At 30.0% G+C, this 18,006-nt stretch overlaps 1 protein-coding gene across 1 annotated transcript; it reads right to left on the bottom strand.

The window, feature by feature from the left end:
- Positions 1-15,348: 15,348 nt before the first annotated feature.
- Positions 15,349-18,006, bottom strand: LOC123269112. Its single transcript, XM_044734643.1, has one exon. It carries the CDS (start codon positions 18,004-18,006, stop codon positions 15,349-15,351), a length of 2,658 nt encoding a protein of 885 aa, XP_044590578.1.

The following is an 18,006-nucleotide window of genomic DNA, read 5'->3' as shown; positions in this document are numbered from 1 at the left end:
TTTTATTTTATAATCTAAGTAAACAGTTCTATTAATTTCAGAGTACTATTTACTTAAGCCCTAGCGGATCCGTTTATACGGTGTGTAACGGTGTAAACTCAGTGTAATATGGATTACACCTAGTTTCTACCGAAAAAACGCCGTATTGACACGCTAGATTTGTGAAAAATTTAGCTGAGGTTTACACCTATATTACACCGATGTGTCAACACTCGGTTAACTCCGTATAAACACCAAATTTCCACTGAATGTGCTTTAATATTGGTCTTTCACAGATTTTAGGTTTTTATTGAAGCACATTCAGTGGAAATTTGGTGTTTATACGGAGTTAACCGAATGTTGACACATCGGTGTAACACAGGTGTAAACCTCAGCTACATTTTTCACAAATCTCCAAACACCAAATTTCCACTGAATGTGCTTCAATATTGATCTTTCACTAATTTTAGGCTTTTATTGCGACTTTCGTAATGAAAAACTTGTCTAAGTTCATATGCGCTAAGAAAATGTGATAAATTCATTTGGTCGAATTTGGAATTCATATGATCTAACATTTATAATATCTATTGAAATTACATTACATGGTGTACATTTTTAATATTCTCAAAAAATTAGCATCATATTATTAAATTTAATAAATTTTTTGAATCGATAAAAATTCATCCAAGCTTATTTTCGAGATTGTTGGAGCCTTCATTTGCCTTATAACGTAGTTTTCTCATCAAAGTCATAATTTTTCTCGCATATACATCACGTTTGCATTGGTCATTCGTTTCATTCATAAACGTTTTATGCACTGTTGACACTTAGTGTCTCAACGGAGTATTCAAAACGAGTTGACAGTGTATCCGCTGTTAAGAGAAATTGATGACAAAGAAATTAAAGAATATTAGTCAATGAAAACTGTATATGCACAAAATGAACATTTAGATATATATTTACATAGACTCAATTCTTTTCAATTCATATTTTTAACCAGGATAATGTACTCTCATTTGGTGAAGATAAAAATTTTTATGTGAAACGTTATTTTTGACTATTTTAGAAAAATTTTGGGATAAACAATGCATTATTATGGACCATATAATTGCCGTGTTCAAATGGAAATAGTACACGATATAATTGTTCCATTTTCACAGAAAATTCAAAGTCGCGAGGAAATAAAAAAAGATAATAATAATCTTTTTAAAAGTTTCAACTTTCATCATTTAAAAAATTTTTTGGAGCGCTTTCAGTATTGAAATAAAACTGTACATGCGCTATTAACAGTTGTAACTCATTGAATTTTAATGTGCTGAAGCTATGTAAAGCGCGTTTAGGAATTTACGGAAAATTTGAGACTTTCGTCATAAAGTGGAAATTGAAATATGAAATTCTATCTAATTTCCGCACGGCGTTTTTATTTTAAATACATTTTCACAAAGTTTAAAAACAATTTACAGAAGTCTCCCTGTAATCATACTTTAATTTTTTTGGCAGTTACACATCTTTACTCCAGATTACTCAACTCTGCGACATACTGTATTCAACACAAAAAATTAAATAAAAAAAAAAAAAAATCTTTACTCAATTCTTACACTACTCGAAACTACCTTTACTCAGTACCAATTATATTTTATGAAATCTTTACTCAATAGTATTTTATAAGTGTTGACGCGCTTTTAAAAATCTCTATTCAATATTTTATTCGGCAAAAACAAAACTGTACTCAAAATTTCTCTGCTCTGTGCAATCTGTACTCCAATAAAATAATTTAATAAATTAAAAAAAAATTTTTTACTATATATATATATATATATATATATATATATATATATATATATATATATATATATATATATATATATGTATATGGATAAAAACTAATTCACTATATGTAACGATATCGGCTAAATGATACTTTGTGTATCTCATAAATGATTACAGTGAGGTTTGAAGTTCGAGAAAATTCTCTCTTCCACACACTACTACCACACTTGTAAGTCCCTCAGGTGTATGAGATATGCGCAGTCAGTTCTGCTCAGGCCCACTCTATCTCAACATCTCGACATCCCGCTCAAGCCGACTTCGTATGGTTGTCGCGTAGTACTGCCTGATTTTGAGTGAAGAAGCCATTGTGACTAAAAATACTTCTTGCGTCAGCCATTACAATAATAGTAAAATTTTTATAAAACACAATATTGTGGTTCAATTTTTTACTAGTGACATAGTATTTTACTACGTAAGTGTACCCAACTATTGTTATTATATCCTATAGCAAACAAAATTATAAAAATTTTGTTTATTTGTTTTCAGTAGAAAGGTAAGTTTGTTTACAAATTGCTATATTAAAAATTTCTAGAAAAAAGTAGACATTTCTGTATGTTGTGTTACAGATACTATAAGGGATTATATCTATTAGGTACCGTTGAAAAGACATAAGCATACCCTGTTGAAAAACTCAATAAGATCCCATCAAAAGCGACAAAAGCCACTTAGAAACCAATAAAACTTATGGGTTTCTAAGTGGCTTTTGTCGCTTTTGATGGGATCCTATTGGAAATTTTAAACAGGGTACATAAACATTTTTTTTATTAGAAATCTACTTAATCATTTTTGAAAGTATTTTAGTTGAAAAAAATTTTTTTAATTGAAAATTTTGTTTAACAGCTTTATGACTTCCGGGGTAGGTATTGGCTGTCTTACTGGCGGATTAAAAAAAAATTATTTTTTAATCGTAGATATTTGAAAAATGTACAATGTGAGCAAATTTTTTTTCACCATGTTTTTTTTGCAAAAAAAAAAAAATTTTTTCTTTACTTAATTTTTTTTCTAGTGATAATAAAAATAAGAGATAATTCATAATTTAAAAAATGTTTTTAACAAATGAAAGACAAAAAAAAATGACACTGAAGTTGACAAAAATTAGAAATTTTTTAATCATTTCATAACAATGAAATTTATTAAGCAAAAAATTTAATAAAAAATTCCAGTTGTAAAAATAAAAAAAAAATAATTAGTGAAAATTGTAGAAAAGCATTTTTGTTATTGTAATTGATTTATTATAAGAATTTAAAAAATTGACAATTGTCAGCTAATTTTAATATCACAAAAGAAAAATATAAAAAAATTCGATATGCAAAAATCACAAAGAACTATTAATTCAATTTATTAGAAATAATTTTTTTAAACTAATTTGTTTTTTGAGGAGGTTCGAGCGAATTTAATATAAAAAATAATTTCCAACCTTGAGCTTTGAAATTGAGTATACGTATAAATAAATGTCATTTTTCTAATCCCAAAATTTTAAAAAGATTCACCGTTTAGTTGCTTAGAGATTAAATTTCAAAAATCACATTTTTCATCTTTTTATACACGGGCTCTTATGGTGGACGAACTTTAGTTGAGACTTTAATTATTTTTTTCAATATTAACCTCCCAACTTTAACGAACAAAAAACTATATACAAGAAACTTGGATTGTTGTAAAATATAAAAAAAAATTTAATAATAATACATTACCGATATAGTTTTTGAAGTATTTAAAGTTAAATTTTAAGTTTTTAACTCGTTTATCGTCAGCTATTTATTCAAATAAAGATTTGACAACGTTGCATCAACAGGTGAGAAAAAAAAGGATAGAAATATAGTTACAGAGAGAGAAATATCTAACTCACACACTCATGCACGTCTCTGTAATGGGTGTAGTCAAACGCGCTGTTGCCAAATCTGTTTATTTAATCCGGCAAGTAATAAATACGAAAGTCGTTTTATTACTTTATTTTATAAAATAAGGAAAAATTATAGATTATTAAATCGTTCAAATAATTTTAATTCAAAATAAAGGATTTTGACGAATATTGGGAAGACTAAAAGTAAAAAAAAATTTAATCGTTATTTTGACTCATAAGTTACGCTCGAACTTCCTTGAATAACATCTAAAAACGTCAAGGGTCTGCTGACTTTTATGTTTTTTTTATATTGTTCAAAAATTTTTATCCAAATTAGATTTTATTTTTTACTAACGAATATATCTTCTTCCAAAACTTGAAATTTTTAGTGAGTATTATACTTTTAGATCATAATTATGTAAATGGCAAAAATATATTTTTTTATTCGCTTTTATGGTTTCCGAGTACCGTAATCACATAATAATTATACACCCTTATGAGATCTATAACATGGTATATAGATTATAGATCTTTCAAAATTAAAATATTTTGTATTCACATTTCTTTGACTCATTTGATTAGATCACGAGGTTATCATATATACAATATATATGCAATATACATTTTAATTACCAATATACATTTTAATAGTTACCAATATACATTTTAATAACACTCACGTTATATATTGAAAATTAAAATTAACAAATTTTTAGTTTAATTCTAGTCTTTTCATAATACTATTTGATTATCTGTTTTTATTTTGTCTGTAAATATTACTTTTGATCAATTCAATTAATACTTAGATCGTAAAAAATTATAAGTTCTTACTAACATAACAGTGTACATGAACATTTTAAGTTTTTTGTTAATTTTATAAATTGAGTGTTATGATTATTTCAAAAAATATCTTTTGTTCATCACACACATTTTAAAATTACTTGTTGGCTTATGACTCCTTAACTTCAACAATGACGAAATTTTGTTTTTAATAATGTCTTGAAGTAGAAAATATTTTTAAAGAAATGAAGAAAAGGAACTATAATGTAAAAATGTTCAAATAGACTTGTAAAATAATCAAGATGAGTGAGGTGTATATTTTTTGAAATAAGTGTAAAAACAATGAAAATATGTATCAGTCTTCATTCTCTCATAACAAAATTGGTTTCTTTATTAGTAAAAAAAAAAATAACATAATTATAAGTAAACGAATTCCAGTATTTTATTAATTCAAAAAAAATAGATTTTTCCTATGAGAGGAAATTTTCTATTTTCTTATTGTCAAAATAAAATTCATCGGTATTTGCTTTAATATGCTTTAATTCATCCGTATTTTACAATGCTATATAGATTAAGGAAGTACGAGCGGGGAGAGCAGCAACCATATGATTTTTCTCAATATATAGATATACATTTAACATTGGCTAATGGCGGCATTTATTTTTCTTTTAATCAATACACTTTAATTAGTCGGGCAAGTGTAAATTTTTTTGAATTAAATTTTTCACTAATATATTTACTTTCATCCATAAGTTTTTTAAAAATATTCATCGACAGTTTTCCGAGAAAAATACAGAAATGTATCTATGTTTGGAGGTTATCCCATAAGACCGATGTTAAATTGCTCAACGTCAAAGTTAATTATTTAAATAAATAATCGGGCAATCTCCTTCAAATTTTCGGAATTTATTTAGACATATTTAAACTTTATATTAAAAAAATTTCAAGCCTTTTATCAAAAGTTGCCTTGGTGCTCGTACTACCTTAAATGACTGGGAATTGTAAATGAAAAATATTCTCATCTTATTTCAGCTACCAAATTATTCTTATAATGAGCGGGAATCGAGGAATGTCACGGACAGCAATATTCAAAAGGAATAAGAAAAAACTTCAAAATTATAAGAAATTGTACCCTCAGGATAAACTACTACGTTCCCTTCTTGGCGGATTTTTGGAAGAAGTAAGTTTTAAAAATTTTTAAACACAGACAGTTAAACTCAAGTACTTAAAACTCAAAACTGTAAATGCAATTAAAAAAAATATTATTCAGTTCTAATTTAACACATTAAGCAAAATAAAAAAATTGAAAATGTCGACTAACTTTCTTATTATAAATTAACAGACATCTGTAAATTTTTTTGACTTTTATAACAGTAAAATTGTTATGAAAAAATTTTAATTAAAAAATTCCACGTCAAAAAATTGAAAAAAATTACAAGTGCAAACTTTTTTAACTTTTCGCTAAGAAAATTGAAAATTTTCAAAAATCGGGAAGTTATTGTTTTTACCCCGTTTTCCAAAAATCGAGTTTTCATCAGATCTTGACGTTTTGAGGTCCTCGAAAGCTTCCCTGACTATTCCCGCGACGGGAATGTGTGTGTGTGTGTGTGTGTGTGTGTGTGTGTGTGTGTGTGTGTGTGTGTAAACCTCTCATAACTTTTGAACGGCTTCGCCGATTTGATCGAGGTTTCTGTCATTCGAAAGGGCTTGACCAAACTTAGATTTTGAATACAATTTGGATCGATTCGGATCGGTAGATTTTGAGAAATCTTAAAAAAACTACGAAAAAAAAAATTTTTAAATTTGGTTTTTTTGGAATAACTTTTAAACGGCTCTACTGATCGATTCCAAAAACTAATCAGTTCTTAACATCAAAAAACCACGTTGATCGCCGCCGGTCCGGTCAAAATCGGTTAATTCGTTCGTGAGTTATCGTTGACGAAAGAAAACCGAAAAAAGTGTTTTTTCGGAATTACTCCGAAATTCCTGGTTCGATCAAATTAAACTCAAAAATTCTCCATGAGGCTCAAAAGATTGTATCGAATGCCGTTAACCGCGTAAAAATCTGTTAGTTCATTAAAAAGTTATTGTGGTTTGAAAATTCAAAAATTAGTGTTTTATTAAACTTCTACCAGACTTTTGAGCTCGGAGAGCTCAAAATGATACGAAAATTATATTTTTGAGCTCAAAGAGCTCAGAAACGTAATAAATGCAATTTTGAGCGGTAAAGTATGAAACTAGCAGGATGTTGCAGGGATGGCCTTTAGGGTCAACCGTTTTCCTAATTTTTTTTTTAATATGTTTTTTATCGTTGACCTGTAATAAAAATTAAAAAGATTGACAGATGTCTGCTAACTTCAGTATCATAATTAATAATGTCTATTAGTAAACTATTCCAATACATATTTATCTAAGCATGCATATATATTTATTTATTTTATTTATTTGTATCAAAAAGAATTCTAATAATAATAAAAGACAATGCACTGGAATATAGGAATCTAACGGAATAAAATAAGTGGTGACCGTAGCGGCATCAGGTGTAATTTACTTAAAGCGAGATTTGTTAATAGTTAACAAATCTATATTTGAATGAAATAAATGAGTCGATTCAATTAAATAAACCAAAACGAAGTAGTATTTAATTCAAAGTAATATATATTTAAATGAAAGAAATTTGTTAACATTAAATAAATATTTTTGATTTATTTCAAATAAATCTGCGCATTTGAGTCCAACAAACGGTTTTCTTAGTGTAGTTTTAGTAGTTTTAAGATTTAGAAAAGTATCAAGATTATGTTGGAGTTATATTTAAAAAATCTGTTCAACTAAGCTTATAAAAAAGATTTTGTTAAAAGACCAGATCGGATAACCTAAAATATGTTGTAGTAACGAATAAATATAGTTGTATAAACATCCCGAAATAAATCAATTTGTAAGCATAACAAAATAGAAAAAAATAATTTTTTGCTGTTACAAAATGATTTTGCTGTCACCCAGAATAATTCTGTTGCCAAAAATAAAATTCTGAAAAGCTTTTCGCCAAAATTGTTATAAGGGTTATAACTTACAAATTTTTTTATTATTGTAACGATTAAAAAATCTTGGATGTGGTTCACTATATTGACTAAAAGATTGATTTTTTATTATTTTAATGGTTAATGTCATAAATCTAACGTTACCCGTGTAAAAAAGTTGCGGGATTCCGCCGGTAATCCGCAGGTGATCCGCAGGTGATCCGCTGAATATCATGTGGAAGTCATATTTTGACACAAATAAGAATTCTAAATGAATTCCGGATGAAATCCTGATGAATACACAAAGATAGTATACTGTAAAAAATTTCGGTGTAAAAGATGGACCCAGAGACTTTTACACCGTCGTGTAAGTGTGAAAAGTCGGTGTAAACACTTGTGTAAATTTAACACGGTGTAATTAACTGTTTTACACTATTCCGTGTTATTATTTATAACTCTGAAATTCCATCAATTATAAGCTATAATTATGTGACTAAAACTTATACTATAGTGAAATTTATCTCATAATATAGAAGAATAACTAATTAACAACATCCCTTTGTCAAAAACCTCGATTACTTTTTGAGTTTCTCGTAATTATCATTTGACTGAGTGTGAGTGGTGGGACATCGAAAAATTCTTCTCTCTTACCTTGGTATACTTTAAGTCCAATTTCAGTTCGATCACTAAGTTTAAAAAAAATACTTCCCTCTCAATAAAAAATTTATCCTACAAACATTCAATATTATGAAGAATTAGACTGTTTACCTACGTAGCAAAAATTTTTTTTATTGTAATTGGTGGGACAGACATTTGTGACTGGTGGGACAAGTACAAAATGTCTACATCAAGTTGTTTATTAAAAAGGCTGTTATATTATTTCAACTCTAGAAACATTATTGTATATATATTTAACTATAAATTATTTAGGATAATTAAAAAAAACTAATTAAAAAACACAAATAAAGGATTTAGCATGCTGGCAACACGATCTTGATAAACTTAGGTGTTAATTAATAACGAACATAAACAAAATTTGTTCTTAAAACTAGAATAATAAATATGTTAGTTAATAACAAACATTTTTTACAGTGTACAGAAATATAGTTCTAGTGATAGATTGTTCAAAAAATTTTTTTTGCTCGACAGGCAGAAAGCGTCAACTTTCAGCCCGCTGCGCTAAACAAAGTTGCCGCTTCCTGCCTTCGTCCAGCAAAAAAATAGTATACACTCCACGGGAAATAAATAAGAAAGCCTCAGATCATATGTTTGTTGACATCGGCTTTGCCTCGGACAACAATTACATGTGATCTGAGACATGTGATGTGTGTGTGTGTGTGTGTGTGTGTGTGTGTGTGTGTGTGTGTGTGTGTGTGTGTGTGTGTGTGTGTGTGTGTGTGTGTGTGTGTGTGTGTAAACCTCTTATAACTTTTGAACGGCTTAACTGATTGGATCGAGATTAGTAGCGACCCAAAGAGTATCATTGCCATTAAATTTCGTGAAAATTTTAATTAATTCGGTTCGCTAGATTTTGAGAAATCTCAAAAAAAAAAATTTTTTTAAAATGGTTTTTTTGGAATAACTTTATTTTATATCTTTTTGTAAAGAAAAAAAAAATTTTTTTTTCTTATAGTCTTATGAACGTGGACTTGGCGCGATTTTTTTAGAGTGAAACTGTTTTTTTTTCGGATAGTATATTACACACCGAGGGAAGTAAAGTAAGAAATGTCTCAGATCACATGTAATTGTTGTCCGAGGCGAAGCTTATCAACAATCGGATAACTCTTCATTAAAATTCGGTACAAATTTATTATTTAAAAATTAATTTTTTTTTAATAGCTCAAAATATTACTTTGTTAGTGCTAATTTCTTTTTTTTAATATTTCTTATTCTACGTCTCGATTTATAATAAAATCATTACAATCTATCACTAACTTTCTTTCCATATTATTTTTGGATATTCATCCGGAATTCATCCGGAATGCATTTAGAATTCCTATTTGTGTCAAAATATGACTTCCACATGATATTCAGCGGATCCCCTGCGGATCACCTGCGGATTACCGGCGGAATCCCGCAACTTTTTTACACGGGTAATTAAAATAGTTAAAAAAATTAGGAAAACGGTTGACCCTAAAGGCCATCTCTGCAATTTTCCGCTAATTCCATACCTAAACGCTTGATATTGCACTTATGACGTTTTTGAGCTTCTCGAACTCCGAAATATAATTTATCTGTTTTTTCGAGTTCTCCGAGCTCAAATATTTCGATTTTTTTGGCTTTTGAGCTCTTCGAGCTCAATAATCTAATAGCAATTTAAAAAAACACTATTCTTAAAATTTTTAAACTGCAATTACTTTTGAATGAATGAATCGTTTTTTACGCGGCGATCGACGTGGTTATTTTATGTTAAGAGCTACTTAGATTTGGAATCGATCGGTAAAGCGGTTTAAAAGTTATTCTAGAAAAACCACATTTAAAAAAAATTTTTTTCGTAGTTTTTTCAAAATTTCTCAAAATTTACCGGTTTGAATCGGTCCAAATTATATTAAAAATCTAAGTTTGGTCAAGACCTTTCGAATGCCACTAACCGCGATCAAATCGGTCAAGCCGTTCAAAATTTATAATCGGTTCACAAACTTACACACACACACACCTTTTTAATTTTAATAACGTTCAATGTTAATTTATTTTTAATATTAACACGGAGTTCTACACTGATAGAAGGATTTTTGTATTTAAAAAGATTTGTTAATATTTAATAAATGATTTATTAGAGGATAGGTCCTTAACTAATATTTATTAACAGTTAATAAATTATTTATTAGCAGCTATTTTTTTGTGCTAACCAAATATTTATTACTATTTAATAAACGATTTATTAACATATAAAGAACGATTTATAAACATCTATAAAATCATTTATTAATATTTAATAAATCATTTATTAGTATTTACACACTGGATTATTAATATTTAAAAATTCCTCAGAAACGTGTTTCAATGTTTTATTTTAATTATAAAAATTACAGAGAATTAGATATTTAATGAAGTAAATGTAAAATGAAATTAAAGGATACAAATTATAAAAAGAAAAATAGTTTACAATTATTTGTAAATATAATTCTCAGTCTGATTAATTCTCTTTATTTACAACTACGCGTTAAGTACCAACGCCATCTACCAACACCGATCACCAACAAAATATTTGTTAACTATTAACAAATCTTATTTGGTGGAAATAAATATTTTTTTAAATATATTAAAGCTTCTTAATAGTTACAAAAATTTTGTTTTCATAAAAAATAGATTTAGTTAATACTAACAAATATTGTTAATAGTAAAAAAATATTATTTCCACCCAAAAAAATATCTGAAGAAGATTTTAATAAATTGATTTATTAAATACAAACAAATCATTCTATCAGTGTATGTATGTAAACCTCTTACAACTTTTGAACGGCTCGACCGATTGGATCGAAATAGGTGGCGATCCAAAGAATATCATTGCCATTAAATTTCGTGAGAAATATGAATCGATTCGGTTCGCTAGATTTTGAAAAATCTCAAAAATAAAATTTAAAAAAAATCGTTTATTTGAAATAACTTCTAAACGGCTCCACCGATCGATTCCAAAAACTAATCCGTTCTTATGTTTGAAAAACCACGTCGATTGCTACCAGTCCCGTGAAATTCTGTTGATTCGTTCGAGAGTTATCGAAAACGAAAAATTTCGAAAAAAGTGTTTTTTTCACATAACTTCGACATTTCTTTGTGAATCGTTCTTGATGAAATAAAATCATTATTAGAGCCTTAAAAACCACGTCGATTGCCACCAACCGCATGAAAATCGGTTAATTCATTCAAAAGTTATTGCGGTTCGAAAGTTCCAAAAATAGTATTCTATGAAACTTCCATCAGACTTTTGAGCTCAACGAGCTCAAAAGCATAGAAAAGCTATCTTTTTGAGCTCGGGGAGCCTAAAATAATACATAAATTATAATTTTGAGCTCGAAAAGTTCAAAAACGTCACACTGATAGTAGGATTCATTGGTATCAAAAAATATTTGTTAATAGTTAACAAATCATTTATTAGAGACCAATTTTTAGTATTAAACAAATATTTCTTAGTATTTAAAAGAATTTGTTTGTATTTAATAAATTTGATATTCGTTGATTAAATATTAATAAATCTTTTTAAATACTAAGAAATATTAGATAAGGACTGAAAAGTGGTCTCTAATAAATGATTTGTTAAATATTAACAAATACTTTTAACTATAAACAAATCCTTCTATCAGTGCATAAGTGCAATTTTAAGCACTTGGATATGGAATTAGCGGGAAGTTGCAGGGATGGCCTTTAGGGTCTACCGTTTTCCAGATTTTTTTTCACTCATTTTTTTGTTATAGACAATTCAATGCACCAAATATAAAAACACACCCTTGGTATGGTTTTGTAGGAAATTAAATTCTCTACAAAGATGATTTTTTGTCGAATGTTAAGAATCAACAGCTTCTTTTTAATAGCTGATTAAATTACAGTTTATTCTATAATTTTTATTTTTAATTATTGGCGAAGACTTATTAGACTACTTCTTAATGAAAAAAACAGACTAATACAATTTTTCTAGAAATATTTATGATCTAAAAAAATAGTTTTTATGTTTTAATTGATTGTAGTATGGTAGTATAGCAGTTGAAAATAATTCTATTAACAAAAATAATGAAGAGAAAAAGATTAATTTTTTCGTAATTTTTTTATACGGGGGGGGGGGGGGCATCAATTCATAAAAAAAGCAAATGTTATTTTTATTTATAAATAAAACAAAGAATATTCGATTTAAAGGATTTTTCGTAAAAGTTTACGTTTTAAAAAAAAGTGCTTATGGTACAAATTATATTAAACAAGTAGAAATAAGCAACGACATAACTTTTGTAAGCAATTTAAAATTAGTCCGGCCTGCAACTCAAATATGTACAGACATGGGCATCTTTGTTTTTGATCTTCCAAATTGTTGGGAAACTGACTAATGACAAAGAGATTATCAAGAGTATGAAATTTATAAATGTATCGAGTAAGTAATACTCGAAATGAATAAATAAACAGTTCTTGAATGACTGTACATGAAAAGAAAAATATAGGAACTGTCTCCATTATTTTACGAAATTTGTTCCTGTTCAATGATAAGGAGTACGAATACAAATTATGGTAACAGTTCCTATAGCAATTCTATAATTATTGTCGCTAATTCAAAGTAATGGATCCTATACTATTATGAGTAGTCAATATTTTATTTATAAAACTGATATATCTTAATTAACGAGTTAATAAAATTGAAAGTGTACTTTTGAGATTGAATTTCGATTTTGATAACAAAAAGATAATTTTTTTATGTAACTTTAATATTTTTATAATTTTTTTACGTATATCATCTCAAAAGCTTGCAAAAATCTTAAAAGATTTATTTCTATTAAATCAATAAATATTATTTCATACTATAAAACATGCATTATTTATTATTAGTGTGCTTTAATTAATAAGTGATTGAATTTGTAAACATATATTTTCTACTACGAAATGTCCAACAAATATTGCAAAAATTTCCTCACTCCCTAACAACATTAGATTACATTAATTAAATTAGATAAAATTAAATAAGAAAATAAAATTAATTAATTAAAATAAATAAGAAAAAAAAGTATTTCTATTTTTATGAATAAAAATTTAATTAGAAATGTTATGGAGTATGATCATTTTTAAATAATGTGCTAGGCTTAACAATTTTTTAGTAGAATCATTTGATAACAGAGTTTTTGAATGTACAAGTCATTTTGCTGACTCAAACAGAAAAAATTTCTTTAAAAAAAAATGGATATTGTTGTGACAAGAAATTAATTTGTTGATAATTTTTAATCATTATGTTCCTGAGTTGAAGAAATAAAAATTTTTCTCACAGTCACTTTTTTGTTGAAAAAAAATTTGGTAATTATTTACAAGTGGTGTCCACCATTTTAATTTTCATTTTTTTTTTTGAAAATTTTGATATATTTATTTTGAAAAATACATAAAAAAATGAACAATTTGATTAACACAATTTTAACAAATTTTCAAAAAAATTTATAAATTTTTTAGAAAATGGTGATATTCAACTTTTTTTTTTGTAAAAAATAAAAAAAAAATTTTGTTCATAAAAATGATAATAAAAATGGTGGACCCCACTTGTAAATAATTACCAATAGTTTTTTTGTGTTTAGAAAAAAAAAATTTTAGATAATAGAAAATTTATGAATTTTCATCTAAAATTGTTCTTTCCGAAATCTATAAAAATTTTTTTGAAAAGAAAATTATTGATTGAAAATTTTTTATTTCTTCAACTCAGAAATTGAATTATTGTAAATCTCCGGCAAATTAATTTTTTATTGCGGCATTGTTTCTTTTTTCGAAAAGAAAATTTATTTCTCAGTGTACAATGGGATTTCTGGGTATTTCTGGTATTTTTATAACTAGTGAAATTCCAGCATAGATACGGTGCAATACCCGATTTAAAAGTTTAGGAGTAAAGTCAGTGTAAGTACGGTGTAATATCTATGTTCTTGTTGCTTACAGTGGGATTCTAGTGTAGAAACGGTGTAACATACGCTCTTTTACATTCACGGTGGGATTCCAGTGTAGAAACGGTGTAATACACGCTTTTTTACATTTACGGTGAAATTCCAGTGTAGAGACGGTGTAACACACGCTTTTTTACATTTACGGTGGAATTCCAGTGTAGAGACGGTGTAACACCTGTTGTTTACATTCAAAGTGAGAATTCGGTTTAAACACGGTGTAACGCAGCAGTTTTTGATCACCGCTGTGTCTACACTGAAATCCTACTGTAACACACCGTGGTACTCTGGTGTAAGTACAGTGTAATTTTTTCACATTTACACCGTGTGATTTTAGTGTATTCGGTGTAATCGGATCCGCTAGGGAGGAAGTTTGAGCGAATCTAATATAAAAAATAATTTCCAACTTTGAGCTTTGAAATTAAGTATAGTACAAATAAATACGTCATTTATCTAATCCCAAAATTTTTAAATGATTCACCGTTTAGTTACTTAGATATTAAATTTTAAAAATCACATATTTTATCTCCTTATACACGGGCTCTTATGGCGGACAAACTTTTGTCGAGACTTTAATTATTTTTTTCAATATTAACCTCCCAATTTTAACGGATAAAAAACTATACACAAGAAACTTGGATTATTGCAAAATATAAAAACAATTTGATAATAATTCATAACCGATATAATTTTCGAAATATCTAAAGCCAAATTTTATGTTTGTAACTCGTTTACCGTCAGCTATTTATTCGAATAAAGATTTGACAACATCGCGTCAACAGCTGAAAAAAAAAAAAAAGGATAGAAGTATAGTTACAGAGATGTTTAACTCACACACTCATCCACGTCTCCATTATGGGTATAATGGGTATATGGGTATAATCAAGCGCGCTATTGCTAAATTTGTTTATTTATTCCGGCAAGTAATAAATACGAAAGTCATTTTATTACTTTACTTTATTAAATAAGTAAAAATCATCAATTATTGAATTGTTTAAATTATTTTAAATTAAAATAAAGAATTTTGACGAATATTGGGAAGACTAAAATAAAAAAAAAATTTTAACATTATTTTGACTCCTCAGTTACGCTCGAACTTCCTTAATTAATACAAAAATATTGTTATGTCCACCCGCAAAACTTTTTTTTCTCTTTCTTTAAATTTAAATCATCCGCGCAGATGGAAGACTTCTCCATGCGCGAAAGCCACAATAAAATATAAGCTACGTGACTGCTGGTTGACTAGCGGGGACTTCTGCAACCTCAGCACCGCGAGTATTTAAAAAGGCGATTAACATATTAGTATTAGCGTATTAGTTATTAAATACTCGAAGTACTCTTTTCTCTCCGCTTCCCATCCGCAAAGCCCTCTACCCGCTTTGATTCTCTTTATCATTTCCAATCTGCATCTTCTTACTATTTCCCCTCCTCCTCCCTCTACAGCTCTTTTTTCGAAGCTCCACGCCCTGATCCCTGCTTTTCCTTCCAGCCTATCTCTCTGAAGCTCCTCTCTGACCAAATACCCGGCTACACTCCTGGAGACTCCCATCACCCATCTCAGATACCTGTCGTGAAGCTTTTCTACCTCTTCTCTAGCTTTCCACCCCCATATCTCTACTCCGTAGCAAAGAACCGACCATACTAGTTTGTCAAACAGCCAAACTCTCTTTGTCCAGTCCTTTCCGAACTTCCTTTTTCCCTGCCCCCATACCTGTCCTAACATTCTTGCTCCCTTGGCTACTCTCTCCCGTATATGTAAATCCTGTTCACCATTAGCTCTGAGCACGTATCCAAGATATGTGTACCTATCAACTTCTTCTACCTCCTTCCCTCCCCAGTTCCAGAACACTTTCCTTTTTCTGCCCCCTCCTTTTCTACACCTCATCACTTTCGTTTTTGCCACGTTAACCTCCAGCTTTTTCCTTTCAACGTATCTTTCTAAAGTTCTCATTAGCCCCTTCATCTCATCCTCATTTTTTGCTAGAAGAGCTATATCGTCAGCATATGCTAAGGAATATATTTTTTCTCCCCCTGAAAGTTCCACACCTCCCCATCTTCCTTTCTTTAATTCTTCATCTAGATCTGCTAGAAAAAGAATGAACAGCAGCGGGCTCAGAGGGCATCCCTGCCTGACTCCCTTTACTGTCCAAAACTTCTCCCCTAGATCTTTCCCCACCCTCACCCTGCCGTTCGTTTCCTTCAGAACTTCCTCGCATCTCTTCACTAAGCCTATATTTACACCTCTCTTTTTCATTCCTTCTACCAATTCCGTCCTGTCCACTGAGTCAAAGGCAGCCTTGAAGTCCACAAACAGAACCACCAATTTCCCTTTTTCCTTATGTATTTCACGGTTGATCAAGTAGTTCAGGGCATAGATATTGTCTATTGTCCCTCTTTTCTTTCTGAATCCCGCCTGTGATATCGGCAACCTCCCTTTTCCTTCCACCTCCTCTCTCAACCTTTTCTCGAGAATATCCACATACACCTTGTAGGCAGTCTGTGTGATTGTAATGCCTCTGTAGTCACTTGCCTCCTTTCCCAACCCCTTTTTCTTAATTGGAACTACTATTCCGTCATTCCACTCTTTCGGCCATCCCTCCCTCCTCCATACCTTTTGGCATATACTCCATAATTCAGCCTCAATCGTTTCTCCTCCATATTTCCAGACTTCGTTTGGAATTCCATCTCCCCCCATTGCCTTGTGATCTTTTAATTTTTTTACCACTTCTCTAACTTCCTCTAGTTCAATGTCTCCTAGCTCTTCTTCCTCCTCCATTTCTTCCTCCATCACCCCTTCCCAGCTTCTCCTCTCTTCTACTCCCCCAAAGGTCTCTTTGAAGTGCACATCCCATGTTTCCATCTTTATATCTTTATTAATCCCGTCTCTCTTCTTCCTCCCTTCGTTTACGATCTTCCAAATCTGCTCTTCTGTTCTTGCGTTTTTGACCTGGTCCTCCCACATTTGCTTTTCCTGTTCTTTCTTTCTTTCGCAAACTTTTCTGTATTGCTTCTTCTCCTTAATGTAATCTTCTCTTATCATTTTCCCACCCTTAAATTTCCTTAGAGCTTTTCCTAGTTTAGATTTTTCTATTCTGCATTCCTCGTCCCACCAACCCGAGTTTCCTCTTACTCTAGTCCCTTTTTTCAGTGACTTCTTGATTGCTTTTTTGATTTTCCCTTTTAGGCTTTCCCATTCTTCTTCAACACTCCCTTTACTTGTCTCTTCGTCTTTTAGACCTTCTTGAAAGTTTTCTATTCCTTCTTTGGTCCATAATCCTCTACCTGTCCCCTGCCTTGTCTCCCTGTCTTTCTTTTCTTCTCTACTCCCTTTAGCTATTACCTTCACCGAAACCGGGAGGTGGTCGGACTCTGTTCTATCTTCTACTTTTAATTCTAATATCTTATCACGGTTTCTCTCATCACTCATCACCACATCTATTACAGAACAGCCTCTTTCCCCTACGAAAGTCCATTCTCCTTCTTCGTCTCCTTCAATACATCCATTTAAAATTGCCCATCCTCTTTCCTCTATGAATCTACATAGCTCCTTTCCCTCCTTATTGATTACTTTGTCTTTCGATTTTCTTATACTACATTCTTCATGTCCTTTTCCGACTTTAATTCCTCCGTCTGTTCCAGTTCTGGCATTAACATCCCCTCCGATTAGTATTCGTCTATCCCATGCTTCATCCATCCACCTGCTCATGAGCTTTTTCTTCCTGTCTAGATCTTCATTGATGTATGCCCCTACTACCCACCACCACTCTTCTCCTAGTTTGACCTCTCTTTCCACCCACCCTTCTATATCCCATTTCCCCTTTTTTCCTACTTCTATTCCTTCTTTAACTCCGATCAGTATACCTCCTCTTGCTCTACCCCTTCCTTTGGGAACTATTGCCTCCTGTATGTCCCATTTGAATCCCCTTTTCCAGGACTCTCTCACCTCCAT

Source organism: Cotesia glomerata, linkage group LG7 (assembly GCF_020080835.1).
Source record: "Cotesia glomerata isolate CgM1 linkage group LG7, MPM_Cglom_v2.3, whole genome shotgun sequence".
NCBI lineage: Eukaryota > Metazoa > Arthropoda > Insecta > Hymenoptera > Braconidae > Cotesia > Cotesia glomerata.
This window is presented reverse-complemented; position numbering and strand designations above follow the sequence as displayed.

Bases quoted from the DNA above. Each gene is read 5' to 3' on its own strand.
- LOC123269112 (XM_044734643.1), bottom strand. From the start codon at position 18,006: ATGGAGGTGAGAGAGTCCTGGAAAAGGGGATTCAAATGGGACATACAG.